Genomic DNA, 27,822 nt, shown 5'->3' with positions numbered 1-27,822 from the left:
AATTTGCCTCTGCTTTCTTCTGAGATATCCTTACAAAATATTTCTCAGTATGGTCTGTTGGGTAGTTTTTGGATACTTTCCCATCCAAGGACTCGTGTTTGACCCTGTTAGGGCAAAACGTTATGATGCCCTCTTAGCGTAATTCTTGTGATTCTGCTTCTCTTTATAGGATATGTACCTTCATCACTGGAGGGAGGGAAACCTTCCATCAGGCTCACGTTGCAAAGTTTGTAAGAAAACCTGTGGCTCTTCTGACGTGCTCTCGGGCATGAGATGTGAATGGTGTGGCATCCTGGTAAGTATATTAAGGCTTAGGCAAGTCTCCAAGGAAACACAGGATAAATATATTCAAAGGAAAGAAAGTTATCTGGAGATTCTCAGTCACTCAGGTCATGGTTGTCCCAAAGGTGCTTTTTCAAGAGGCAACTAGATTTTTGGTGTTTTTTTTAAAGACGTTTTCCTTCTCATCTAAGAAGCTTCTTCATCTCTGACTGGATGGTGGGGAATGGAAGGATTTAACAACTTGCTAAAAGAATGCAAATGACCAGCTGTCTGCAAGGAGTATAAATCCTTCCATTCCAGTCAGAGCTGAAGAAGCTTCTTGGATGAGACGCGAAGTGTCTTCAAAGAAAAACTAGAAAGTCCAGTTGCCTCTTGAAAAAGCACCTTTGGGACAGAAAAGAAAGTTGTTCTCCAAAAGATCTTTACTATAACTGTGCGAAACAAAACATAATATTGAAATGTGTTTGAAACCGCAAAGCATCTACTCTGGGAAACCATCATGGCCTTTGTGGTGTTCCCTAGATTAAAAATAAAAATTGTTATTTAAATTCATAGAAGAGTATTGGTATAACATAAAATTAGAGATTAAATGTTTAGCCTTCAAAGCAGAACATTTGTTCCTTCTTTTTTTTAATATAAATTTTATTTGGGTTTTCACAAAAACAATACAAATAAGACATCTTTTTTTGAGAATAGCGTGATCCTGGGTTATCACTTTTCCATACAGACACAAACTCAATTTCATATTCATCTCTGTGTTCTATTCTATGTCTTACTACTATTTTAACATTTTCTCCATAATTTTTCCTCTCCCTTTGTTTTCTCAACTTTATTTTTAATTATCTCATATCTAAATTCAATTATATATCTTTTTCCAAGTTTCAATGTCTTTCTAATCATTATATTTATACTTTTGTCTGTCCTGCTTCAATTTCCTATTACCTTTTCTCATTAAACAAATTTTCCCCTGTAGTTACTAATTGGAGTATGACTCCTTTATATCTTTTAATTTTATCCATTCAACTCTTGTTTAAACTTCAATTTATGCCTTTAGAATTATAAATTCAGTATAGTACATAACATCCAATCGAATTCTGCTTGGTACATTCTTAAAATACACACTATGTTCTTTATATATATATATAAAACAATAGTAAATAAAACACTCATTCCATTCCAATTCAATTCTATCATTAATATTAGTTACAATCTTAACGTCTTTAACATTTCTTTTCAATTGAACATCATACTTCCTTGGGAACACCTATAAACTTTCCATAATTAATTCTTTTTTTCCACCCATATTTCTCTTCACTGATATTTTTATAAATCATTAATAATAATTAAAATGTTCCCATCCTTTCCTAATTTCATTCTCTCATTCATTTTATTTCATTTATTTATTAACAAACATTCCATTGCATTACAATAAGTATTTTATCCATCATTTTAATCATACATTGTTTCATATTTCCTAGAATTATTTCTATTTCTAATATAACAATACTATCTTATGTACCTTTGCAGAATCCCTTTTTCAATTACATTTTCACCCATTATGTCTAAATAGGCTTATACTTTCAATCCTTATACATTTCCCTGTTTCTCTATATCTTGTTTCTGTCTTTTATAACTTCTTTTCCTTTTCTTCTTCCCCCTCTTCTTCTCCCTCCCCTTTTTGCCCCCTTGTCTCTCTACTTCTAATTCTCTCTTCTGTAATCCTCTCTTCTGTTGCTTCCTAATATTGTAATTATTTTTCAAACTATTCTTTTTTTTTTTCAAATCTTAAACTTTTCACTCTCTTTCCCCCCTTTCCTCCCCCCCCCACATAAAATTACTTGATCATTAAAGATGGCTTCTTCTTTGTCCCAACCTTCTTGTTCTACAAGCGTTTCTTGTTGTTTCTCATAGTTCCAGATCTCCATTTCTAAAAATTGAAATACGAAGCCAAAAGAACCTCTTCCTTCTTGTGCATCTTCTTTCTGTCTTTTAAGTTCCATTTTCAGGTCTTCCAAAAGTGATGCCATTTTAAACACTTTTAAACAATCACCCAATTGATTTTAGTCATTTAAGTCCAATAGCCAAAAATCCAAAAATCACTAAGTAATCCAAATAATCCAAAGCTGTTTCTTCTTGCTTTTTTCTACTTTCTCTTCCTGGGGTTCTATTATTTTGTTACAAAGTTTCAGTTAGAATATATCTTTTAGGAATCTTGTTAAGGTTTCACTGTAAGTTCCTTTTAGTTCCAGGCAGTCTCCTCCATTTTTCCAGATCCCGCCCTTTTATTCTTTCCTTTTCTCTCCTTTCCTTCTTTTAAAGGTTTTTGAATATCCAAAAGTCTTTATTATCCCTTTGACATTTTATTTTCAGCTTAAATGCCTATTGATGTCAAAGTGGATTTTTGTCAATTTCTTACTTAAATCTCTTAGCTGTCAGTATAAGGAAGGGAAGAAAAAAACAAACCAAATCCTTTCCCTTCCCTTTCTCCTTCGCTGCTTCACAATCTTCTTTGGGAACAATGTTATTTTTTATAGTTCAAATTCCAGAGTACTTTACATTGTTGCTTTTTCAATTCAACCTGGTCAACCAAAACTTTCTCTTCTTATCTTCCTCCTGCACATTCTTTTCCGGTCAAGTTCTTCTTTGAGGTGGCCATTTCTGACCACCGTTGCAACCGCCTTTGGGAAAGGGAGTAATGGCCAGCTGAGGAGGAGAGATGTGGCTCTCCTCGACCCTGCTGGCAGTCTCCCCCCGCTTCAACACCTCTACGGGATGGCTTAGCCCTGAATCCATTCGGCTTGGGGTGCTCCGGCGGCGAGCACAGATCAAAACCGTTCACGATCGCAGATTTCGGTCCGTCGCTGAAGAAGCTCAAACCGGAAGTCAACATTTGTTCCTTCTGAATAGCAGCGTTAAATAGAAAACTGGAGTTGGCTTGAAGGAGAGAAATAACCTACGATTATTTCCACCATTAAAACTTAATGAGCAGAGGTGGGGATGGACAAAGAAGTCAAGATGGTGACCACAAGGATGTGATTGAACTTGATTCAGTCTGCCTGTTTTTCATGGCTGCCATCTTGGCCTTTTTGCCCACACTCTCTGTGGATATCTCTGTAGCTGAGAGAAAAGCGCATGAGGAAGTTTTGGTGAGGTTTCAGCATACAGGTGGTCCTCAGTTAATAACCACTCATTCAACAACTCAATAAAAGCATTGAAGGAGTGGTACTTACAACCAGTCCTTAAAGTTCTGGCTCTTTCAGTGCCCCATGGTCATGGGTATGTGATCCGGTCACTCAACAACCAGCCTGGATTTCCATGATCAAATAATTGTGATTTGCAGCCTTCCCGGCTGGCTCCCCACAATCAAAATCAGCAGGGAGTTTGAAGTCCTCACTTAATGACCTGCAGTAATTCACCTAATAATGATAACCGGAACTTGCCAAGACTGCTGTTATTTAACATTCCCGACATATGATTTTGCACTTTAGAACTTCATTGCTTAGCAACAGAAATTCCAGTCTCAATTATCATTAAGTGAGGACATATGTGTGTGCCTTGTCCCTTTTTGCTTTTACTATTAAAAGCAGGCTATTAAAGTTTCACCTGAATTAAATTTGAAAGTACTTTTGTTTTTCTATTCTGTTGTCAGAACTTGAATCCATCCAAGCACACAAAATATCTTTTGCGCTGTAGATATCAAGGAAGAGAAGACATGTGGTTAATCTTTTACCTTAATTAGCAAACAAGATAGAAAACATTCTAACAATCAGCAATCCAAAATTCCTGATGTTCTGTTGGCTACTTATTAAATCGAATAAGCTTCAGAATTATTAGCATGGTGTGTCTGTTTGGTTAATAAATCTCTACAGATGGTAACATTTCTGCTAGTTACATATATATTGGAACAAGGGAGCCAGTTTGGTCTAATGGTTAAGGCACCAGGTTAAAAACCAGAAGACTGTGAGTTCAAATCCGGCCTTAGCCATGAAAGCTAATTGGATGATCCTGGGCCAGTTGTTCTTTCTCAGTTTAACTCACCTCACAAGGTTGTTGAGGGGAAAATAGGAGAAAAAAGGATATGTTCGTCATCTTGGGTTGTTTATAAAAACAATAAAGGAGGGATATTAATGAAATAAAAATTTAAGAATAAGAAAAAGTAAAACAGACTAAGAGAGTTAATTTGATGTAGTGGATAAAGCAACAGGCTAGAAACTAGGAAACTGTGAGTTATAATCCTGCACAAAGCTAGCTGGGTGACTTTGGGCCAGTCACTCCCTCTCAGCCCTCTCATGGGAAGAAAGCACTTTTAAAATGCCGCCAAAAGACTTGTAGGGACTTGTACAGTTGTTGCCAGGAATCAAGGCTGACTTGGAAATACACAGACGCACATAAAAGAAGTCTGATATCATGAAGTAGAACCATAGAGTAAGAGTAAACATAAAAAAACCAGATAAATGTTAGCTATTATTTCTGATGCTGTCAGTACTTATTTTATAAAAGAACGGAAACTTTCTTCAAATGATTTCCTCATTCTTTGTAAGGGAAATCTGCTTTTCCTAAGTATGAACTTTCTTCCTCCATTAAAACAGTTTGTAGTTCCGAGTATATAGACGCTCACATTATTATCAAAGCTCAGATATGGATTTGGATTTGTGAGAAATTAATAGTGTCTGTAGTTATGGCTAAAAGAATGCTGAATCATACAGCACTGAAAATATAACTGTTCTCAACTCTAGAGCTGCATAGCAGTTTTTTTGGGAAAAAGCATTAAGTCTGACAAAACTCCCACCATTTCTGTGTTTTATCTCTGCCACTGTAGAATATCACAAACTACAGAAGACAAAATGTGATGTTGTAACCTCTTGGCTATCTGATACAACTTCTTGAGAACTTGATGTTGTGTTTTCTGTAGGCTCATGCCGCTTGCTGTGTGATTGTGCCTCCTGAGTGTACTTTTGGAAGATTAAGGAACATGATTCTTCCTCCCAGTTGTGTGCGATTATTTTGTCGGAACTTCAGTAAAATGCACTGTTTCCGAATATCAGAAAGCATACAAGCAGAGCCAGGTAAAGTTCAGAAGTTATGTTAAGCTGTTCAGAATCATGTTAAACGGTTTCATTATTGTTTTCTCTTTCTCTGTCTTTCTCTTGAATTCACATTATTATGAGTTATGGTTAAATAACATTATGAATTGATTTGGTCTGCTACAGGTAGTCTTTGTTTAGTGACCATAAGTGTGACTGGCAACTCGGTCATTAAAGCAAAGCAATCGCTAAGTGGAACCGTTACTGTTTTTATTATCTTACTTCAGATTTCCTTTGCTTTATAGGCTTGCTAATGTAGCAAATGTGGGCACTGGTTACTTTTTCATCACCTTTGTAACTGCAAACAGTTGCTGACCATGGTAGTCGCAAAACAAGGACTACCTGTAATACGTTATCACCAATATAAATAGCTGTTCTGGCCGGTGATTTGAGGGTTATTTTTCTTCCAAGGGTTAGAAACATTGACAGGTTTGTAGGTTTCAAAAAAAATATGAGATGAAATGGTTTAGCCAGTTCAAAATATCAGGAAACTGTGGTTTTGGGGGTTTGTTTTGAGCTCACTAAATATAAGAAAACATTTTAAACCTTTCCTGGAAAAGGAGGAGGAGGACAGAAAACTAAACTAATATTTCGGTAAAGTAGTAAGCCATTATAAAATTTAAATTCTTAGTTTATCAAAAATTGTATAGTACAGTCTCCTTTCCCTGATGTCTTGCACATAGATTGAAACTATAGTTTCCACAACTCCTAGCCAACACACTAATTACAAATTTGTAGTGGGGAAAAAAAGAGGCCATTATAGCACAACATGGGATAGATTTGGTGATCTGACAAATATGCAAACTTTTTTTAAAAAAATGTGTGATTTATTTGCTTGGATTATCCTGAAAAAAAAAACACTGTTTAGAGTCTAAAGCAATATTTTGCTGCCCTCTACAGTACATCTTAGACCAATATCTTCAGGAAAATGTATTTATTTTATTTAGCAAATTTATATAGCTGCCAATCTCAGAAACCTATCTTTGGATGGCATATTTAAAAACACCCCCCTCCCCCACATTCAGTTGTGTCTGATTCTCAGAGACTTCCTGGAAAGGTCCCTGCAGTTTTCTTGGCAAAGTTTTTCAGAAGTGGTTTCCCATTGCCTCCTTCTTAGGGTTGAGAAAAAGGGACTGGCCCAAGACCACCCAGCTGGCTTTATACCCAAAGCCAACACACACAATCTCCCAGTTTCTAGCCTGATGCCTTAATCATTACACCAAACTGGCATGCCAATTAAATTTAATTGTTTAATTAAAACAAATAAAAAGCCAAGATATTTTCTTTTTAGATTTTTGGTGACTCTTTCCTTGGGTTGTTGTCCACCTATTTGTATTCTTTACACTACAGAGTAAGCCTTTCTCAACATATTACAAATTTAATTATTCTTTTAATTAATCTTTTCTCTTTTACCACCAACCAATTGTCAACAAACATTACTGTTTAAATCCATCTAGGTTGCCAACCATTGCATCTTAATTCCTGCTTTCTCCCAATTCTTCTTCCTAGAATCTCCAGAATTTAACACGCCTCCTCTGAGTGTGTTATAGCCAGGGGTGGGATTCTACCGGTTCTCTCCAGTTCTGTAGAACCAGTAGCTCTGAAGAGCAGCAGACATAGAACCAGTTCTATGTCTGCTGCTGTTTTGGTCCACCCACCCACCCGGGCTCTTACCCGACCTTTTATTTCCTGCTTTTTCAACCTTAGCTGCTTTGCGGCACAGCTGCGGTTGAAAAAGCAAGGAAAAAAATGCTTTTTCAAACACTTCACACCTGTCTAGGCTGCAAGCTGACGACATTTCACACGCAAAACGTAAATCACCGAACCGGTAGTTACACCGGTCAGATCCCATCCCTGGTTATAGCCCTTTCTCCTCTATGAAAGCACTATTCATTGAGGAGCTAAGCCAATTGATCATTTCAGCTTTGTCTATCAGCTAAGAGAAGGAATGGCAGAACTTGAGGATGGACTCAAAAGAGGAATCAGCGTAGAATCACTACGTAGCCACAAAGACCTCTCTTGAATCTTGTTAACCCTTATTTAGCACAAAAGTTGGGCTAAAATAGATTCTTGTAAGGGCAGGAATAGTAAAAAAAAATCAGTTTAATTGGAACTTCACATGTGATCCGGGTCTTTTGCACCTGATATCAGCTGCCTAACCAAAAATATGTATTTTAAGTTTCTCTATGGATTCAGGAACCCCAATAAGAAGCCGAATATAGATTATTGCAATATTGTTTTCTTCTTCATAAAAATAATAAATAAAATTTAATAAACTTGCGCCAGGTTCTTTGATTCAGGAGCAGAATTCATTCCAGGGTTAATGTAGTTTGCACCTCTCTGCTATGAAACAGTTTCATTGTGACTATAGGGATTTTTAACTCCCCCCAAGGGCATAAATGTCCTTAGTATCCTGATTCAGCACTCTTCATTATGTAATAGATTATGTCAATGTAAGAAGAGCAATATTGGGAGCCTGTTTTTTTCTGAATACTGTAGTATCTTTAAAGCAATGCATTATCCTCCATATAAATTGCTTTTCCAATTTTTCTTCCAACAGATGATGACGATGATGTTGATAGTTCAGCACAATCATCATCAAAAGAATCCCAGGTTTCAGCAGATTCAAGTAAGTGGCATTTGATATTAAGTCCAGATTATCTCCAGATTACAAAGGTTTATACACAGATAATCTGCAGTTTTTATTGTGCAAAATGTTCAGTCCAAAAGATTGTCAAGAAGTTGGTGTAGAGCAAACTCAACGCCAAACTGGGTGTCAAACTCAATGTTTTCACGGCGGTGTTACGTGACCGATCGGGACTTTTCCCCCCTTTGCTAAATTGGACATGGCGTGGCCAGCATGTGATGCATCTGGCCCGTGGGCCATGAGTTTGATAGCCCTCGTGTACAGAGTCAGGAGGGTGATCTTGCAGAAATATACAGGAACCCTCCTATCTGAGCAAAAGGAGCTGAAGCACCCTTTAAAGCCCAAACAAAGATATAACATTTGGAAGTTGTTCAGGGAGATTCACTGAAATATAAGAAGGAGAAGTATGACTGGACATACTTCTTTTGTTATTATAGCCAATCTTAATGAACATTTTAGCCTTTTTGGGAGATGATTTCCTCATATGGCCTACTAGCGTAGCTGACAGCTAGCCAGCTCTTGTTGTAATTGACAGTATTATTATTAAACAATGATTAATTCAAGCTGTTTCTGTGATTCAGCCCTTTAAAGTGTCTGCAGTGCAGCTTCTTTGGAATATTAGCTTTTTATTTTTGAAAATTTAAAAATACGTAATATAAGGTTAAAACTGATAAACTAACCTAATATCCTAACTATAAAATGACATATGGAAAGAAATCCGCTGCTATCTCTCTATTGAATTAAATATCTGTATTCATTGTGGTTGATTAACTGTTTATACACTAGTTTCATTGTGATTTAAAAAGCAGGATTTAAATTTTTTTACATAAAATAATCATCTACATTTTACATATCTCGTTGCCTTTTGCATTGTCAAGTTTAAGAGCTGCTTACTATTTTGTTAGCTTATTAATTGTACTTTTTAATGTAATTGTTATTAACAATGTTTTTCTAAAGAGTTAAGAACCATATAAATTTTGAGTTAAAGAGAAATAGAGAAAAGTAATAGAAAAGTGAAAAAGAAATATAGAAAAAAGTAGAAAAGAAAGAAAAAAAGAATAACAAAGAAGTGGCTTTTGGTCTTCTTAACAGCAGTTATAAGACCTTTTATATATTTCCCCCTCTCTTTTAAGGTTACATCAAAGTTTCCTTAATGTAACCTTTCTAGTCTTCCGATCAATAAAAATCATAAGTTCATTTTTTTTTCCAGCAAAAAGTCCTAACGACTGTCCAGCCTCTAATAAATGTAGTAGCTGATCTTTCTCTAAGCAAACAATTTTTCTACTTCTGCTAGAGCTCTGTACCAATCCTCCATTGTCGGTATTTCAGAATCTTCACACACTAATGATCCTATATAAAAACAATATGCAATGGCTTTTTTTCTAGTTGTCTGTGCATTAATCTCAGCTAAAAGTTCTTGGTTCAGTTGAATCTTTGTCTCCATAATTCTGTGTATTTGAATTCAAAACGTTCTGGCTTTTTTACAAGTCCATCAAGCAGGATAAAATGACCCTTGATGTCCGCATTTCCAACATACTGTACTTTTTGAAGTACTTTTTCTCATGATTAGATTATTTTTCTGGAGTCATATACCAATGGAGCATCGTTTTATAAAAATTCTTCTTTAAATGATAATGTGAATTTCAGCCCTTTCAGCTACATTTTCCCACTGTTCCAACAATATTATGTCTCAAATTCTCAGCCAGTTTTATCCTATACCCTTTCACCTGTTCATTTTCAATTTCTAATTTCAGCAAGAGTGCATACATTTTGGCAATTACATGTATCATCATTTGTACATAATTCAATTTCTGTCTTCTATTGCTCAGTTCCAAATGTCCTGTTATCTACCTTAAATCTTTCTCTTAACTGTGCTTTTATTTGTTGTACTTTTCAGTCATGAGGTCTCCAAGAATGGTTTAAAATGCTTGCATTAGGGAAGCTTTGATTTAAGAACAGGGATCACTTTTTCCTTTCTCCAATAGCCTTCCTGTTGTTTTCAGAATCTTTTCATGCACTAGATACAGAGATAGTCCTCTGAGCTTTTCATGCTGAAGATAAAATATTTGAAGATTCATCTTGTCTTCCCACATTAGAATATTTGGTGTTTTCCATTCTAAACAACTATCCTTCCTCCACATGAAATATTTTCTGCTAGGGTACAGGAGATGCCATGTGTTTCCATGGATTCTGAAGCATTGCTTGAAGTTAAATCCAAAATATTCCATGTAGGATGCATGGTCCTATTTTCTATCATGTGTTCTCTATTATGAAGTCTGATTGAATTCAATAGGTGTTCCTGAATAAGGGTGTATGAAATCCGGGATAATTGTAGGATCCGATGATTTTCTTTCTAATTTTGTAATCCTCTAGATTTCTTCACCCGAAATTAACTGCAGATTTTTCGGATGAAATATAAATATAAAGCTATCTGAATTATGGAGAACTGTGTTCTCCAACAACTTTTATTTAAACTTATATTTAAAAAGCAACTACTTAACCAGTATTTTTAAAAGACCTGAATATTTAGCAGGATTTGGTATACATATTTTTTTTAAATATTATTAAAATGTTCAGAAGTAGGATATAAAATAACAGAATCTCATGGGCTGAGCCATAAAACATTGTGAAGCCTTTATTAAGAAAGAGTCAACATTTTTATTGCTGATTCATAGTATGTTTTATTAATTTTGTTTTATTTTTATATGAACAATGTTTTGTGCACTTGCTAATTGGTTTTAGTTTTTAAATTTTATGGGTTTCTGTTCTCAGAATTCTAAACAATTTAAAAATTTTGAATTACAGTTTTGGAGACTTATTTTATTTATATCAATATTTATTTCGCCCTTGTGACCTCATAAACTTTGTTCCCTGAGCTATAAAATGAAATTCATAGTATGGAGTGCTGAAAATCATATTGGTTTTGTCAGTTTTATATGTTTTTAAAATTGTGTTATGACTCATTTTTTGCTGGATAATAAGAAAATTATTACTGCCTTAGGATGATGAAAATGGAGCAAATATTCCCTATAAATGGAAAGTGGGTATGACTGTGGATGTGAAGCCTTTTGATTTTGTGAAACATTTGAATGGAGGCTTATGTAGAAATAGAGTTTAGCATTGTGCCATTGATAGTTCATCAGGTACTTATGAAGCCTGGTACAGTGATTAGAATGCAGTATTACAGGCTAACTCTGCCCACTGCAAGAGTTCAATCCTGATGAGGCGCAAGGTTGACTCAGCTTCCATCCTTCTGAGGTTGTTAAAATAAGGACCCACATTGTTGGGGGGCAATATGCTGACTCTGCAAACTGCCCAGAGACTACTGTAAAGCACTATAGGGTGGTCTATACCTCTTAAGTGCTATTGCTGTTGCTATGTTGGCAGTCTTGTATAGCCATAAATCATGGTTTTGGATAATTAGCATTGATTCTCAAGAACTGTTTGGATCCAGATTTTGCTAGAGCATCCAGGATTGTAAATGAAAAGGTGCCAATGCAATTTTTAACCTTTTAGAATAATGGAATCCATATGTCTTTAAGTCCACATGTCTTAAAGTTGCCAAGGTTGAGAAACACTCACTGCACCAGATGACTTCTGATTGATGGCTGTTTAGCTTCTGATTAAAAATTGGCAGGTATTAAACATAATTTTGTCTAATTCCCTGATCAGAGCATGGTTCACTAGAGCAACATTTTTCAATGGGAACCTCAAGACATATGGATTACAACCATCAGAATTCTGGGAATTAAAGTCCCCATATTTTAATATTTGCAAGGTTGAGAAACACTGCACTAGATAACATCTGACTGGGATGACTTATCTAGCTTCTGATTCAGGAGCTGTAGCAAAGGAGAACTCTTCATGTGGTAATCTATACTACTGGATGACAGCTAGTATAGTCTGATAGCTCATGAGTGGAAGAGAAATCATTTTTAAAATGCATCTGAGAAATCCTTGCTTATTTCTTATAGATCAGATGTTACTTGATGTAGCCTCTTTGATCAGTGTAAATAATAGAACTGCAATCACAATCCAATAATATTGTAATTAAGAATTAACTTTTTGAACACCTTAGCAATTTGGAGATATATGGTACTTAACTGTATTTCTTGTGTTACATGTTAGAATATTTGTTTTTGTTTTAGGTAAACAAATGTTAAAAATATATGATGGGAATGATGCAGTAAAACGTAATCAGTACCGTCTTATTACAGTTCCGAGGATTGCAAAAAATGAAGAAGTTGTGGTAAGAATGCCGACAGACCAAACTGAGTTCTCTGTTTATTGAAAATGCTGAAGAAGTTAATTCTGTTCGTAAGAGGGACTAATGATTTTGTTCAAGGGTTATTCTTTTATTGCAAAACAGTAACCAGTGAGAAAGTAACTAGTAGCTGGCATAGTACTAACATAGATATGTGTTTTTAAATTTTATCTTAATTTTCAGTATATTTTACAGTCTTTGCCATGTGCGCAATGCTGCTACTTGTATTTTGAGTTTTGATTGACTAAATAGAGAATTAACATTTGGAGGTTATTAAGTTATGCCTACTTAATGAGAGAGGACATCTGGCTACTAATTGTCACTATACCAATGAAGGAGATTAAGTAAAGCTTCTGCAAAGTTGAGTTTGATGACTGGACAAGTCCAAGTTAATTTCTTAGTAAATTTAAGAAAATAAATTGCTGTTGCTCTTTCTGGAACGTCATTGCAATTTCTCAATCTATTCTGAGTCCTTGGAACGACTGAATAATCTCCCATCCCGGAGCTAATCGATCTGATTCCACTTAACGTATTCAAGAACAATCTAGGATGAGGGGTACATTGGTAATTGCGATACATGATGATGCATTACAATAGAGCTTGCCAATATTGAGTAAAGATTAGAATTTCATTCTTTTTTCCATTCTTATCACAAAACTTCTCAGGGGAAATGTAACTGCTGATTGGAACTGTATATTTGACACAAGTTGGGGGCTGTATCACCATTTCATTCAGGCGTATTTTTTGATTTTTTTAAAAAACAAGGATTTACTGTTGTAGGAGGCTGCACTGAGGGCATACTACATCAGTGATGATCAACAAGATTACGAACTTCAGACATTCACTCAGCAGGCCTTGTTTTGTGACGACATCATTAATAGGAATGATACAATTGAAGAGACGCAGCCGGGGTCTGTCTTCCGAGAAGCAGTTCCTGAGGCGTGGGTTATCAGAGCTAAACCTAAGGAGAATGAAGTCATAAAGATTTATCCCGGCTGGCTGAAGTGAGTCATCTTTTTCTCCAGCAAATTCCAATTCCACTCTTGTTGTATATTTATTTACTCAAAAGAGATGATCCACCCAAAATATAACAGGGAAAAAAATCAGCAGACTACGTAGCATGGTCAGGTCAATCTAAATGTACCTGAAACCAGTTTTTGAAGGAATATCTGGGTAAAGAAGGAAGAGAATGAGGCATGGGGGAATGAGGCACGGGGAAGAAAGAACTGGAAGGGAAGGGAAAGAGAGAAAAAGCGAGAGAGAAAGGAGACCTGTCTAGACATAACATGGATTAAATTCTTCAAGCAAATAGCTCTTCCAAAGCAGCTGCTAATCTTCAGGCTAATCTTCAAAGGCATCCATGCCTTGCAGCAACAAATTACTGTAGTCATATCTACTGTAGCTCCTGTATAAGTCTCTTCTTTTAGCAGCTGCTTCTATATTTACCGGGGAATGCAAGAGTACCTCCCTCAATTCATAGATCCCTTTTGTATGAAGGATACAAGAAGGTTGAAGTCTTCCTTGCTTGCAGCTCTGTACCTAGGGACTGTGTGAACATATCCATGTGTCTTGTTTGATAATATTTCTTGTTGGCTTCCTGTTCAAGTATTAATAAAGTCAGATAGGAGTTGCTAGCTACTACTATGACATGATTTCAAAATACTGAGGTTATTCATTCTACAGTGTCAACCTTATACATAAACAAACAACTTAAGAGTTAGTTAAGTACATCCAGGTAGTCACTACATTGCATTATTTTAACATCATTTAGAATATGGAAAGCACTTGTCTTTTTCTTTTGTATTGTTTACACTAAAAATAATAGCAACATTGGGATTAATTTGTAGATCCACTTTGGTGGGATTGAAAAAAGAGTTGGTTCCCCTTCCTCCACCTCCTTCCCGAGTCACATTCAATGAGGCTCCAACCATTATATTGTTGACTCAATTTTTTGTAATGTCCAATAAAAAGCCTTTGCCCAATCCTTGGAATCAATCTCTCCATACTGAATCATCAGAATTTGGTGATAAAGCTAAATGGCCCTGAATTTTTAGAAAAACAATATTTATTTGGTTTTTAAAAAATTATTTATTTATTTGTATCTTGCCTTTATTTTTACAAATAACTCAAGGTGGTGAATATGTACAACACATGCTCCTACTGTCACACAACAGCAACCCTGTCAGTGGGTTGGGTAGAGAAAAAGGGAGGGAGGCAGGGAGGTTGGGAGGGAGATGGAGGGAGAGAGGGAGAGGGAGAGAGGGATAGAGAGAGATTGGTGCAAAGTCACCCAGCTGGCTTTAATAGCTAAGGTGGGACTTGAACTCACAGTCTCCTGATTGTATTGGCACAATTTCCATGTGTAGAAACGCAAACAGCTTACTCTCAGGCTGACAAGAATTACATAATCACAATAGTCTATCTCAGTAAAGTATAGTTCTACTCATACTGAAGAGTCTGTTCCCTGACCCAGGCTACTTCAAAGGGCTGACATTTTAACACCTAGCCATTGATGCAGAATCGTATCATTCATATCCTGTTGATTTCATTCTCAAAATATGGCAAAGTTCATATTTTGGGCAGAGTCCAAGACATAAGAATGAGTATTCCAGCTCCTCAGTTGTGTCTCCAGCAGCAAGATGGTGATTACTGATTAGATTGTCTCTGAGCTGTCCAGTCTCTATAAAGCCTGTATTATCATACTGTCCTCATTTTAAGCTACTTGGAAATTAATTTACATTACATAATTACATAATCACATTACTTGAAGGAATCCTGTATGGAGTTACCTAAATAGGATGTCCAGGTAATATGATGTATGGGATGATAATTCGTAAATGTGATCTTATTTTCTGTAGGCAATTTGTTTTACTTTGGCTCTACGTAATTTAGAATAAAATTTTTAAAAGTTGATTACAGGTGGTCCTCAACTTGCAACTACAATTGAGGCCAAAATTTCCATTGCTAAACATGATGACTGCTACGTGAGTTTTGCCCCATTTTACAACCTTTCTTGCCAGAGCTGTTAATCGAATCACTGCAGTTGTTAAGTTAGTAATGTGATGGTTAGGTGAATCTGGCTTCCCCATAGAGTTTGTGTGATGACCCAGGGTGGGATACAAAATAAAGACAGTCACAAAAACAGGTGAAGCCCCTTTTATTCCTTTACTTTGCTTCAAAGCTCCAAATATCCTTGACTGGAGACAAAAAAAACTCCCCCACACGCAGTTACGAAAAGGAGGAAATGCCATTTAAACTAAAAATGCCTATAAATTATAAAGAGTAAAAACAACACAAACCACACTGAAGCAATTAAGGGAATCAGGCAAGATAAGGGCTTGAAGACGTCCACAGATATCGTAACGCACACTGGGAAGGACGCCAAACTCAGAGAGGAACAACAGACTAGAGATATTTCCATCCTTTGTTTCCAGCACTGGCCCATTTGCATGTCCGTCCTTTTAACCAGTTCTCACAGCTGCAGCCCATGAAGAGGATCAAGGCCCTTTCCTCCACTATAGACTACGCCAGGCTTGTCCAACCCGCGGCCCATGGGCTGCATGCGGCCCAGGTCGCCTCGTAATGCGGCCCAACGCCCACCCCAACCTTCATGAAAGATCCAGCGAGGAGGAGAGGCAGGCGCGAGGTGGGGCGAGGCGAGCAACAGAAAAGGCGGGCAGCCGCAGCCCAAAAGTCCCGCCCCGCCACCTCCTGCTGTTGCCGCCGCCACCGCTGCTGCTTCTGCCCCGCCGCCGCTGCCGCCGCTGCTGCTTCTGCCCCCGCCACTGCTTCTGCCCCGCCACCGCCACCGCTGCTGCATTTGCAGGAGGAGAGGTAGGCGCGAGGCGGGCGAGCTTTCTTCCCCTCTCCCCCACCCCACAAAATTTGGCCGGAAAATTATAAAATAAAAATAAATAATTTTTAATAAATAATAATAATAATTTTATTTTATTATTTTATTAATTTAATTTAATTTAATTTAATTTAATTTAATGATTTGATTGATTTGATTTGATTTGATTGATTTGATTTTGATTTAATTATGTGCGGCCCAAACCAAATTTTCATCTTCTAATGTGGCCCAGGGAAGGTGAAAGGTTGGACACCCCTGGACTACGCCATTCAGTTCTCTCCCTTATCCTCTCCTCCCCGCTTGCCCTAGGATGGAGAGGGGATGGGCCTGGGTCTTTCTTTGACTGCCCAGCCAGCCTCTGCCCTTCCCTAGCCTCCTCCACAACCTCCGGAGCCACACTTCCACTCCCTGTCAGCTGTTCCTCTTCTCCCTCACAGTCAGTCTTCAACAGGGGCATGACAGTTTGCTTGTGGGAAGATCATAGGAGGTGATCCCATGATCCTGGGACACTGCAACTGTCATAAATACATGCCAGTTGCCAAGGGTTCAAATTTTGATCACATGACCATGGGGGTGCTGCAGTTGTCATAAGTGCGAAAAACAGTCATCAGCCACAGTTGTTATTTTGTAGGTCACTAAACTAATGGTTGTAAGTTGACAACTACCTGCAGTGAGTTTGGTATTTGTTTATTCTTTTCTGTTTGTATCTCAGATAGATATAATGCTTTTAATTAGTTTCAGTGAAGTCGGCAATGTCTGAGACTTCTCACACAGTATTATTGCCCAATTCACTGTTAACAAAATTCTGTTTTGGAAGCGTGAAGTTTGCAGATGGATGGGAAGCATACAAAGTTAGTATTTGTCTCCTTTAAGGATTTAAATCTCTTGAACAAAACATTTATTTAGTAGCAAAACGGAGCCACTTAATAGGGACATTTAATTTTGTTTATTCAAATAATGCACTAAGTTAGATCAGTCTATTATCAGAAATTGGTGTGGTATCTATATCACATGCTTTAACTTCAGATTTCAAAGTAAAAAGACATCAGAAAACAATCTAGCTGAAGAGAATTTCTGTGTCTAGAAGAGAAGGGAAGCCCAATTCCTGTTGGCCGTTATTAATAGAATGCCAAATATCCGGCAATGGAACTGTAACATGTAACCTTGCAAAATATTATGAATCTCAGGATATAATTTGAGGGGGTGGACTGTTCTGATTTAAAAAGAGATTCAGATCACTTCCAACTGTTGTATGCTTGATTTAGGAGGCAGGTATTGAAAACAAATATTTGTTTTGGACAATGTGTAATTGGAGTGCTATAAATTCAAGACCTTAGACTTTGATTATTCAGTCTGATAATAAATATGACACGGCCTTTTTCACCTGATATTTCTTCTTTAATGATTTACTTAGAAAATCTGAGATAAAATAACAACCTTTGCACATTTTTACCATTTATATAATTCTCCCAAGATCCCTTGGCTTTCTATAAAATTACATCGTTTTTAAGGAGCAATTGTCATTCCCAACATTTTTAAATTTAGCCAATACTTGTTTATGCTTGTGTGGAAAAAAAACCCCACTTAATTTTGCATGTTCGAAAGGAGACTATCAGTAGAACAAGAAAAGGAAGAAAGCTATGTGTATTCATGCCTTAGCTGGATGACAGTGAAAGCAGCAGCAATTATTAAAATCAAAACAATATATTATACCTTTGCATTATTTTCTAATCTTTAAACTTCTTAATTCCTTAGCAAGTTTTTCAGATTAGCAAGAGAAATGCTAGCTCTCTGTGTGCACTATTGTTCCAGCAATATCTGTAGAGATACATAACAGCTTCTTTTTTTCTAAATGAAATACATGGTGTGATAGCTTGCCTTGCTGTATTTGTTTATTTACTAGCTTTAACCACTGAAACTGTAACTTTTAGTTTTAAAATCAGGCAGTGATTATATGCATTTGAAGATTGTTTTTAAAAAGGATCTAACTAAATCTTGTCCTTAATAGCTATTATTATATTGTCATCTTTATTCATTTTTTTGTTTTGTTGGTTTTTATTTTTATGATATATTTATATTTATATTTATATTTATATTTATATTTATATATATATATATATATATATATATATATATATATATATTTGTTTTCTTAAGTTTTCGGGTACTTACATGTATGGTGTTCGGCTTGGTTCGGGTATTTTCCCACGTCATTGTAGTTGTTCTTTTAAAGTTGTAGCAACGTTTCAGCAGAATCTCATCTGCCATCATCAGCTTCTTTACAGTGGTTTCAGATTTGAATTTGGGGCGCTATTGCTGTGCCAGAATGGTTTTCTTCATCCTGATTGGTTGGAAGTCTTGGTCTGTGTTTTGGTCTGGGTTTGCTGTGTTCTGCTTGATTGGTGTCTCTAATATCTTCTGTCTGTTTTTGGCTCTTTTGTATCTTGATTGGCTGGCAGCATTGTGTTGCTTTAATGGAGGCCTTTAGTGCAGATATATTGTTGGTGGTGTTTCCACATCATTGTAGTTGTGCTTTAAAGTTGTAGCCGTTTGCAGAATCTCATCTGCCATCATCAGGCTTCTGTATTGTGTTCATCTGTTCGTCTTACAGACGAACACAGTACAGAAGCCTGATGATGGCAGATGAGATTCTGCCAAAGTTCTAAACTGCTAACAATATATATATATATATATATATATATATATATATATATATATTCTAAGTTTGTATTCTTTCAGTTGTTTAAATCATTAGTTGTGCTAAAGTGTAGACGTTGCGAATCTGCCATCATCAGGCTTCATTGTCATCTGTTGTCTACAGCAACACAGTACAAGGAAAATACATATCCCGAACAAAGCTGAATAGCATACATACATACATACATACATACAACATAAAAAAATTATTTATATTTTGCATTTGTAGACTGCCCGTCTCCCTCTGTGTTTGTCTTGCTGAATCGTGTTTGCTTGATGGACAATTATATAATCATATAATCTCAGACACTAATTATAGATGATGGTAGCAAGTCTGGGAGTTAAAAACCAGATTTTAATCAGCTGCAAAGAAAATGATAGGGAGCAGAATACTATAGTTTAAGAGCAAACCAAGAGGAATCTTGAAGACTCTTCATGATTAGTTTATTTATCAAGACAGAAGCTTCAGTGGGTGCCACAATAACATAAATAAATAAATAATCAAATAAGTTAATATATACATTCTCCTATGATACATTCACATGGTATATGTGTGGTATATATGTTAAGGTTTAGTAGCTTATTTTATAAGCTTCAGGATCAATATCTCACAATTTGACAAATAGTACTATTTTAGAGAATAAGAAAATATTGTTTCTGTTTCTTTGATTCTCTTATCTCATATATATCCATGTCCTCAGGGTTGGAGTGGCCTGTGTCTCAATACGCATAAATAAGGGAAGCACCACCGAAATGGTGATTAAAGAAGTTCTTCCACTACTTGGATACCAGGTAGGTGGTATAAAGCTACCAGTTGGTTCTTCTAAGGCAGTGGTTCCCAAAGGGGGTGGTACCGCCCCCTGGGGGGGCAGTGGGATGCCTTAGGGGGGCGCTAAGAGGCAAGGGGGCTGGCAGGGGGGCACTAAGAGGCAAGGGGGGCATTCGAGGCGCCGGCCCTGCAGGTTCACTCATTGACTCAGAGCCAGCGCCTCCAATGCGGAAGCAGTGGCACGTTATGTGCCGCTACGGCCGTGTTCGATGTGCCACCCCCCTGCCACCTCTTAGCGCCCCTCTGCTGGCCCCCTTGGGGATGCTAAGAGGCGGCAGGGGGCATTCGAGGCGCCGGTCTTGCAGGTTCACCCATTGACTGTAGCACCGCTCCGGAGTCGGTGCCTCCAATGCAGAAGCGGTGGCACGTTATGTGCCGTCGCAGCAGTGTTCAATGCACCGTTCAGATTGAATGAGGCCTAGTTTAGACTGAGGCCCTTTTCCACATTGAAACATCTTTGCCAGCACATTGAAACATCTCTGGCTTCTATTAAAGGTTTTGTGGACAAAACATGGTCAAGACTATCAGGAAGCTCTCACATTTTGTTGAGGCTTTAAACAGGATCCATTGGACCAGATTTCCACCCTAACAATTACTTTTCCCCAATATATTACAGTGCCAATTCTGAAGAAGGCAAAACCAAAATGTACTGGTAAATTACAGGGAGAACACACACACATACCCTTCTAACCCTGCTGGAGGAGGTGATTGGAATAGAATAGATATCTCATTATCTTTCTCCTCCCTCCCTCCCTCCCTCCCCTCCCTCCTTCTTTATTTTTTTTTCTTTCTGTCCCTTCCTTCCATCCCCCCCTCTTTCTTTGTCCCTTTTTGTTTCTTTCCCTTTTCTCTTTATTTTCTTTCTCTCTCTCTCTCTTTCTTTTCTCTCTCTCTTTCCCTCTCTCAGGCTCATCCCTTTGGATCGGGGTTGCCAAACTTTTGGACCTCATGGACCACCAAACTCATAATTTTAAATCCCGGAGACCACTAATATGAATTTTGACTGACGGTGGCTTTCTGGCATTGGTGGGAGAGAGAGAGAGAGAGAGATCTGATCCAACCTCTCTCTCTCCCTTTCTCACACACACACAGGCAGGGGTGGGATTTAGACCCCTGATCTAAAGCTGTCAAAACTCCAAAAACTAGTAGCTCTGGGGAGGCCAGTCATAAATTAGAACACTTGCTAGACAACCGGTCATTAAGTGAGGACCACTTGTATTTGGTTTGCCAGTCACCTGGCCACGCCCATCCAGTCACATGAACAGCAAGCCACGCCCACCCAGTCATGTGACCAGCAAACCATACCCTCAAATTAGGCCACATCCATAGAAATTTGAATCCCACCCCTGGGTGGGGGGCACCGAGGATGAGTTTGTAGCACCAAGGGGGCAGTAGACCGAAAAAGTTTGGGAACCACTGTCCTAGGGTCTGATGAGTTAAATTTAATGGTCTTACTCAATTTGTAGTCCTATTGTGATTCCAAACAAGAGGCATATGAAAATAGCTGGTCCATTAGAGTTTTCTTATATGTCCTCTGTTTCTCCACATCCTGCAATGTCCTAGGAACTAGGTATTGAAATATTTTTTTCCCTGACTAGCTGCTATGTTGACCTTACTTGATAGAAGAATGATGGGAAAGGGAAGCAGAAGGTCAGGATGATCACTCTCCCCAAAAAGCTGATGGAAGGGCTTAGGTCTATATATTCAATCTTGACCGGATTGAAATTTATAATTTTTATGATCTTGTTAGAGGGAGTGAAGATTACAAGGAGTGGGTCTTCTTCTGCATGAGATCCAAAAGAATTTGGATTTTTTTCCCTACTTGATATGTGGCATGAGAAATCGGGATAAGATCCACAAGAATCAGGTTTTGGTATTATTATAAATACTAAGTATAATTCACATTCCTTTCTTCAGTGTATGCTGCGTCTGTGAGAGTTTTCCTGCTGAAAACAGGCAATTTCACATTTTTCTTTAATAGACTGAATCATGTTCTGCTCTGAAGCCCCCAAATAGTTTAAATTAATATTTAAGACTAAGCCTGGATGAGAGTAATCCTTATCCTCTTCTCTTTTTTGTGGCTTTTGGAGGGGTTTTTTTTTTTTTGCATTGATTCTTGCCAAAATTAAGAATCCATTATTAGTTAGCCACTGATGATAATGTTATTGATGTTCTACACCTGGCTTGTTAAAGAATTTTGTGCAAAACATGCATTGCTTTAGATCATTGGTGGCTGAGTGCCACTCATTCTATAGAGCAAGGGTGTCAAACTCGTGTCGTCATGGCGGTGTCATGTGACCTATCGTGACTTTCCCCCCCTTCGCTGAACCAGGCGTGGGCATGGCCAGCATGTGACGCATCCTGCCTACGGGCCAATAGTTTGACAGCCCTGCTAAAAAGTAAATTAACATTTAATATTTTGGCATTTATGCGGTGTTCAAGGAAATTTTGCCTTTTCAATGTTTAATAAAGGCTCACAACTTGTTTTTCAAACCGCAATGCAAAATTTCCCATCTTTTCAGGTAGTAAAAAGATTGTGATACTAAAGGGACGGCAGCTTACCTCTGTTTATAAGACATTTTCTTTTCTTTTTAAATGATGAAAACTGCTCAGTTTTAAATCCTATAGTTTGCTGGGCATTCATTTTAACATATCTGTCTTTTGGCAGTCAGATTGCTTCCAAAACTTCAAATTGGTGGAGATCCTGATGGGCTCCAGACAAGGTGAGATGCTGTTCCACTGAATTATGTAAACGTAACTTCAATTTAAAAAACCTAAATGTCTGATTGTTTCTCTCTTTTTAAATTGCAAGTTCCCTTACTCCTAAGAAATTTCTGTACTTGCCATTTTGACTGTTTTAATTAATTGCATGATAGCTTTCAATTAAAAAAGAATCAATTAAGATTTTTTTAAAAATTCTCCTTAGTTCAGCGAATGGTGCTGGATGACCACGAATCAATTATCAGCAGGTTACAAGACATCAGAAAGGTAAACAAGGAAACTGTACAAAGTACTTTTCTATATCCTTCGGTGCTTTACTAAATGTTCAAACTCTTATGAATATTTCTATTAAAAAAACCCCTCATGGTACAAAGATATTTAGGCAAACTGGCTGGATTCACACTTAAGATTCCACAATTGCTGATATTTCCCCTTTATAACTTAGGAACATGGCTTTTCTGTTGAGGTGCTATCTCTTAACCAAGCAGAAACACCAGAAGGAACAAAATTCAGTACAGGTAGTCCTTGAGTTATGACCACAATTGGGTCCAGAATTTATGTTGCTAAATGAAACGTTCATTAAGTGAGTTTGCCCCATTTTGCAACCTTTCATTTTTGCATTTGTTAAATGAATCATTGCATTTGTTAGTAACTTGCTTGTTAAGTGAATCTGGCTTCCCCATTGAGTTTTGCTTGTCAGAAGGTCACAAAGGGGGAATCACGTGACCCACACGGACACTGCAGCCGTTGTAAATAATGAGTCAGTTGCCAAGCATCTGAATTTTGATTATGTGACCGTGAGGATGCTGCAACAATCATATAATCAAAAAACGGTCATAAGTCACTTTTTCTGGTGCCATTGTAACTTCGAACGGTCACTTAAATGAACTGTTGTAAGTTGAGGACTACCTGTATTTCATCAGTGCTGGAAGCCTGGGTTTATCCCTCCTTTAAAAAGCCACTAGTTGGAATAAGAAAATGTATAGTAGCTCCAAATCCTGGTTTATTTGAGGAAGGGGTCCTAGTTCATTAGTAATACAAAGTTCTTGCTTCTAGTGGTCTTTGTCTTTGATTGTGCTGATTATGTGTTGCTTATAAACTGCATTTCTGGCTTTTGTGGCAATAGTTATTGTGATCATAAGTAATTGTGCAAAATAGTTTACTATCTTCTTCACTGTGTATTGTTGGCATAGAATTTTAAATTCAATTTATTTCAGTGCCTGTTCATACTAAAGGCATTCTAAACTATTTACAGTTTTCAAGCTGTTGCTAACATGTAGGACAGACAGACTGAAAATGAACAAGGAAATCCACATAAAAGGAAATGTCTCCGCTGAAGAATGATCCTTATGGTAGACAGGCTTCATGGTCTGGGAATTGTGTTTTGGTACCGATGGTAGAATGGTTATAGTAGTCTTGACCTTCTCTCCGTATGAAATGTGCTTTAAGGTGATGAAATGTAATTTTTTTCTTACACAGACATCGTTACGTCAGATGAACCAAACAAGATTTTACATTGTAGAAAATAATATATCAACTGTGCGGGTCCATCTGTTTGTTGGCGGTCTGCCACTCCATCTTACTACAGAAGAATATACAAAAATCCTCAAAGATGAATTAGCCATCAAAAGTACGTCAGATATCCCTTTCCCCTGTGTCTTTTTTTAATCTGCATAAATTGAAAAGTGCTTTTATGTTTGGAAATGTTCTCAGATGCTATCAATTTTTGGAATTACTTTTCATATTTTATACATGCTGTAACTTGTAGAAAATGATTAAAATCTTATTTAATCAGAGGCAATCATCTGTATGCCCCTGACACTTATTTTTACTATTCATAAATTGTCCTACCCTTTCATTTTTTTCCTTGGATTGAATAGCAGCCACTTTCCATTTTTGTACATAAGATTTTACATGAAAGACTTATTAGATGGATATGCATTGCATTTATCAGTCATTTTTAGTTTGGGGGGTGGGAATTTTAAAAAGTAATAAGGAATACTGGTGTTAAAGTAATATATCCCCTTAAGAAGAGAAGGTATGAACACAGGTTTCTTTTTAAAATTAACTAAGTTAGAATTGGCTATTTCAGATAATGAAGAAGTAGAAATTTATGAGTTGGGTATATCGCTGGGTAAAAATATAATGGATTCTTTGTTAAACACCTACCCAACTTGTTATGCAATCATTCTACCCTCCATTTCTCCATCACATTTGTGAGAATGAATGTGGGTTGCGTATATATCTATCTGTTGGGTCCTCAAAAGCTCTGTTGCACAGATGAAAATTGTGCCCATGGTTTATGAAATGTTACCCATCCTATCCTTGTTGATAGAAACTTAAATTAATAGCTAGCTTATGTGTGATTTGTATTTGTTTAACTAACATATTCCCATCAGTACTGTTTGGAATTTGCTTTATTTTATCACGAACCAGTTGATCCTATTTACTGTCCTGAAGCCTTAGCTTAAAACCCATGGACAATTTGTGTTTAAATTTTTACTCATCTTCAAATAAACAAAACTGGTCTTTTAAAATAAAGTTTTTTAAAGGGATGCTTAGACAATGATTTTTTTATTATCATTTCAGCCAATTTAGTTTCTATGAGTCACATATATTCATCTCAAGGTAAGAATATCATATTTTCATTCAAATTTGGCAGCTGAATTATTGGATGTTCTGTTTTGCTCTAGTTCATGTATGGTGCATATAAGAATTATTTCACTAGCTCTTTCCCTTCCTCATAATGCTCTTTGCATGTAGAAGCAAGAGCTCTTCCCTTATCATACTATTATGTGTATTAATATGTCATCTCCTGGAATAGAAAAAATCTAGACCGTACCATAGAAAGAAATGTTTTCTAGAAATAAACCCAGTCCCTAGTGACCCTAATAATCAATAAAGTTTTAGATTTGAGTGAGTGAGGTGAATGGCATACTAATACTTACGTTGGAACAAATATGGGAACTCGCAGTATTATACATATAAAATATAAGCATGTCATGTTAAATATATTCTTCATTTATTTAGGTGCTGTTGTACTAGAAATTACTTGTTTTTCCGAAGCTGAAAGACTGTATATGTTAGTTAAAGATACTTTCATCAATGACAAGGCATTAACTGCAGTTATTCTCCCTGAAATTCTGGTAAGATCCATTGGCTGTCTGTAGTAACATATGATCTAATTACACAGTTCATGTTTATTTAGCATATTTTCTCCGATGTTTATTTTTATTTTGTTTTATTTGTAAGACACATGCTATATATTGCTTCGATCTGGTGGCTCTCTAAATGCATTATTACATTTTATGTGAAAGCTATAGAATTTCTTTATAATATACTGTGGCACCAATAGGAGTGAATCTCTGAAGGCCTTCAGGCAGGTCTCTGCAAGCGTTTGGAAAGCCATAACGAGTGGGCTACCAGTATTTCAGGGGTGAAACGTGTTTCAAAAGTGGGGAGCTGCCATAGACTAGGTCCATTTCTATGACCCTACTAATTATACTGCATAGTACACAAGGACCTTCAACAGGCATTCTCTGTTTGAACATAACAGTTAGACAAATTCAGATTTCATGTATACCCAAGTGACTACACCTTGAATGCACTTGGAAACATATGGACAGCCATAACTGTAACTCTGATAGTTATGTAGCAGCAATGAGATTGCCCATAACATGGTGTGAGACACAGCTTGCACTAATTGAAATTTCTGTGTCCTTTTCAATAATAGCCATATATATAAAAGGAATTGCATTAATCCAGAAGTGAGGTATGTTCTTCAGCTCTAGGCAAGAGTACAGCTATTGCTAAGAACTGCTGGAGACCCTCCTGATCATGTGGAAGTAATGATCAGGAGGGTCTCCATCAAGAACCATGAGTCCAGATGGGGTCCCAAGATAAGGTAAACATCTGTTCAGAGAGAGAGTTGTTATGAATCCAGAACCATTAAACTACTTAATGAACTATCATCCCATTTTGTCTATTTTATTTCCTATCCCGATCCTGGTAGCCCCAGGTACTGGCTTACAACTTCCACCATATCCCTCATTTGAATGAGAATGGAGATAGATAGTGATGATATTTTATCCCAAACTGGTGGATAATCTCTTCTACTAGCTTTCTGTAGATGTTTAATGTGATTGGAGACTGCAGTAATTGCAAAATAAACAAGAGAATAACAGAATTGGGGTCCTTGAGGTCCTCTAGTCCAATTTGGTGGTCTCTTGCTTGAGCATACCATCTCAGACAAAAGTTGTCCAATCTCTTCTTAACAACTTCTAATGATGGAGTACCCACAACTTTTGAAGGCAAGCATTCCACTTGTTAATTGTTCTCACTGTTAGGACATTTCTCCTTAATTCTACATTGGTTCTCAATTTGATTAGTTTACATCCATTGCTTATTGTCTTGCCTTCAATTACTTTGGAGAATAGGTTGACCACCTCTTCTTTGTGGGAGCCCCTCAAATATTGGAACACTGCTATCATGTCATCCTATCTTTCTTTTTACTAGATTAGACATACCCAATTCCTGCAACCGTTTTTTGTATGTTTTAGCCTCCAGCCCCCTAATCTTTGTTGCGCTTCTTTGCATTCTTTCCAGAGTCTCATGATTTTTTTTATATCGTGGCAACCAAAACTGAATGCAATATTCCAAGTGTGGTCTTACCAAGACATTATAAAGTGGCAATAACACTTCACATCAGGGGTGGGATTCTACCAGTTCGCACCTATTCGCTAGAACCGGTTGTTAACATTCTAAGCAGTTCAGAGAACCGGTTATTAGAAGAAATTACTGGCCTAATCCTGTAAGGAAGGCAGGAAGGAAAGATTCTGGAGTTTTTTTCTCCTCCTTTGCTGGTACTTTGCTTGTGTGGAGTGGCCATTCAAAGTTACAATGGCACTGAAAAAAGTGACTTATGATCATTTTTCACACTTATGACTGTTGCAGCATCCCCACAGTCATGAGAGGCCAGGCGAGGAGATGCGTGCCTCGATGTGAGTGATATTGAGTTGGCCATGCCCAGCCAATAACATGACCACCAAGCCACGTCCACCCAGTCACATGACGACCAAGCCATGCCCACCAACTAAGTCACGGCCACAGAACCGGTTAAAAAATTTGAATCCCACCCCTGCTTCACATGTTAGTTACATTAAATTAAATACTTAGAATAAGTTAGTTAAATAGCTAGAATAAAAACATCTTAATTTATTAATATAAAGGAAATAATCCATTGCACGTTGCTGACTGAATATTTTATATAATTGAGTTGTTCCTTAAAGTCCAACTGGATTGATATTCTTTCAATAATGAATGTTCAAACATTTGCCCAGTATACATTGTATTAATTAAATATGTGCTCTCTGGCATAGAGGTGATACAAATCTATTCTAATAATCAGAACAAAGTTTTCTTAGTGAAATGAAAGTGATTTCATTT

General features: G+C 37.1%; 1 protein-coding gene across 2 annotated transcripts in view; it reads left to right on the top strand.

Moving 5' to 3' along the window:
• The window catches only part of DGKQ (diacylglycerol kinase theta), a 93,679-nt gene that overhangs the window by 43,668 nt on the left and 22,189 nt on the right, over positions 1 to 27,822 (top strand). For both annotated transcript variants that reach the window (XR_015747972.1, XM_026672848.2), the window contains exons 5-15: positions 170 to 295; positions 5,195 to 5,348; positions 7,927 to 7,995; positions 12,162 to 12,262; positions 13,058 to 13,281; positions 19,529 to 19,619; positions 22,325 to 22,379; positions 22,583 to 22,644; positions 23,857 to 24,007; positions 24,967 to 25,005; positions 25,408 to 25,523. Coding sequence is in view for 1 of the 2 variants with exons in the window: in XM_026672848.2 (XP_026528633.2) it covers positions 170 to 295; positions 5,195 to 5,348; positions 7,927 to 7,995; positions 12,162 to 12,262; positions 13,058 to 13,281; positions 19,529 to 19,619; positions 22,325 to 22,379; positions 22,583 to 22,644; positions 23,857 to 24,007; positions 24,967 to 25,005; positions 25,408 to 25,523 (1,188 nt within the window). In the remaining variant the exon portion in view is untranslated. The remainder of the gene's footprint in view (positions 1 to 169; positions 296 to 5,194; positions 5,349 to 7,926; positions 7,996 to 12,161; positions 12,263 to 13,057; positions 13,282 to 19,528; positions 19,620 to 22,324; positions 22,380 to 22,582; positions 22,645 to 23,856; positions 24,008 to 24,966; positions 25,006 to 25,407; positions 25,524 to 27,822) is intronic.

Source organism: Notechis scutatus, chromosome 2 (genome assembly GCF_049901735.1).
Source record: "Notechis scutatus isolate UNSWTSFEM ecotype Mainland chromosome 2, rNotScu1.2, whole genome shotgun sequence".
In the NCBI taxonomy this organism is placed as follows: domain Eukaryota; kingdom Metazoa; phylum Chordata; class Lepidosauria; order Squamata; family Elapidae; genus Notechis; species Notechis scutatus.
This window is presented reverse-complemented; position numbering and strand designations above follow the sequence as displayed.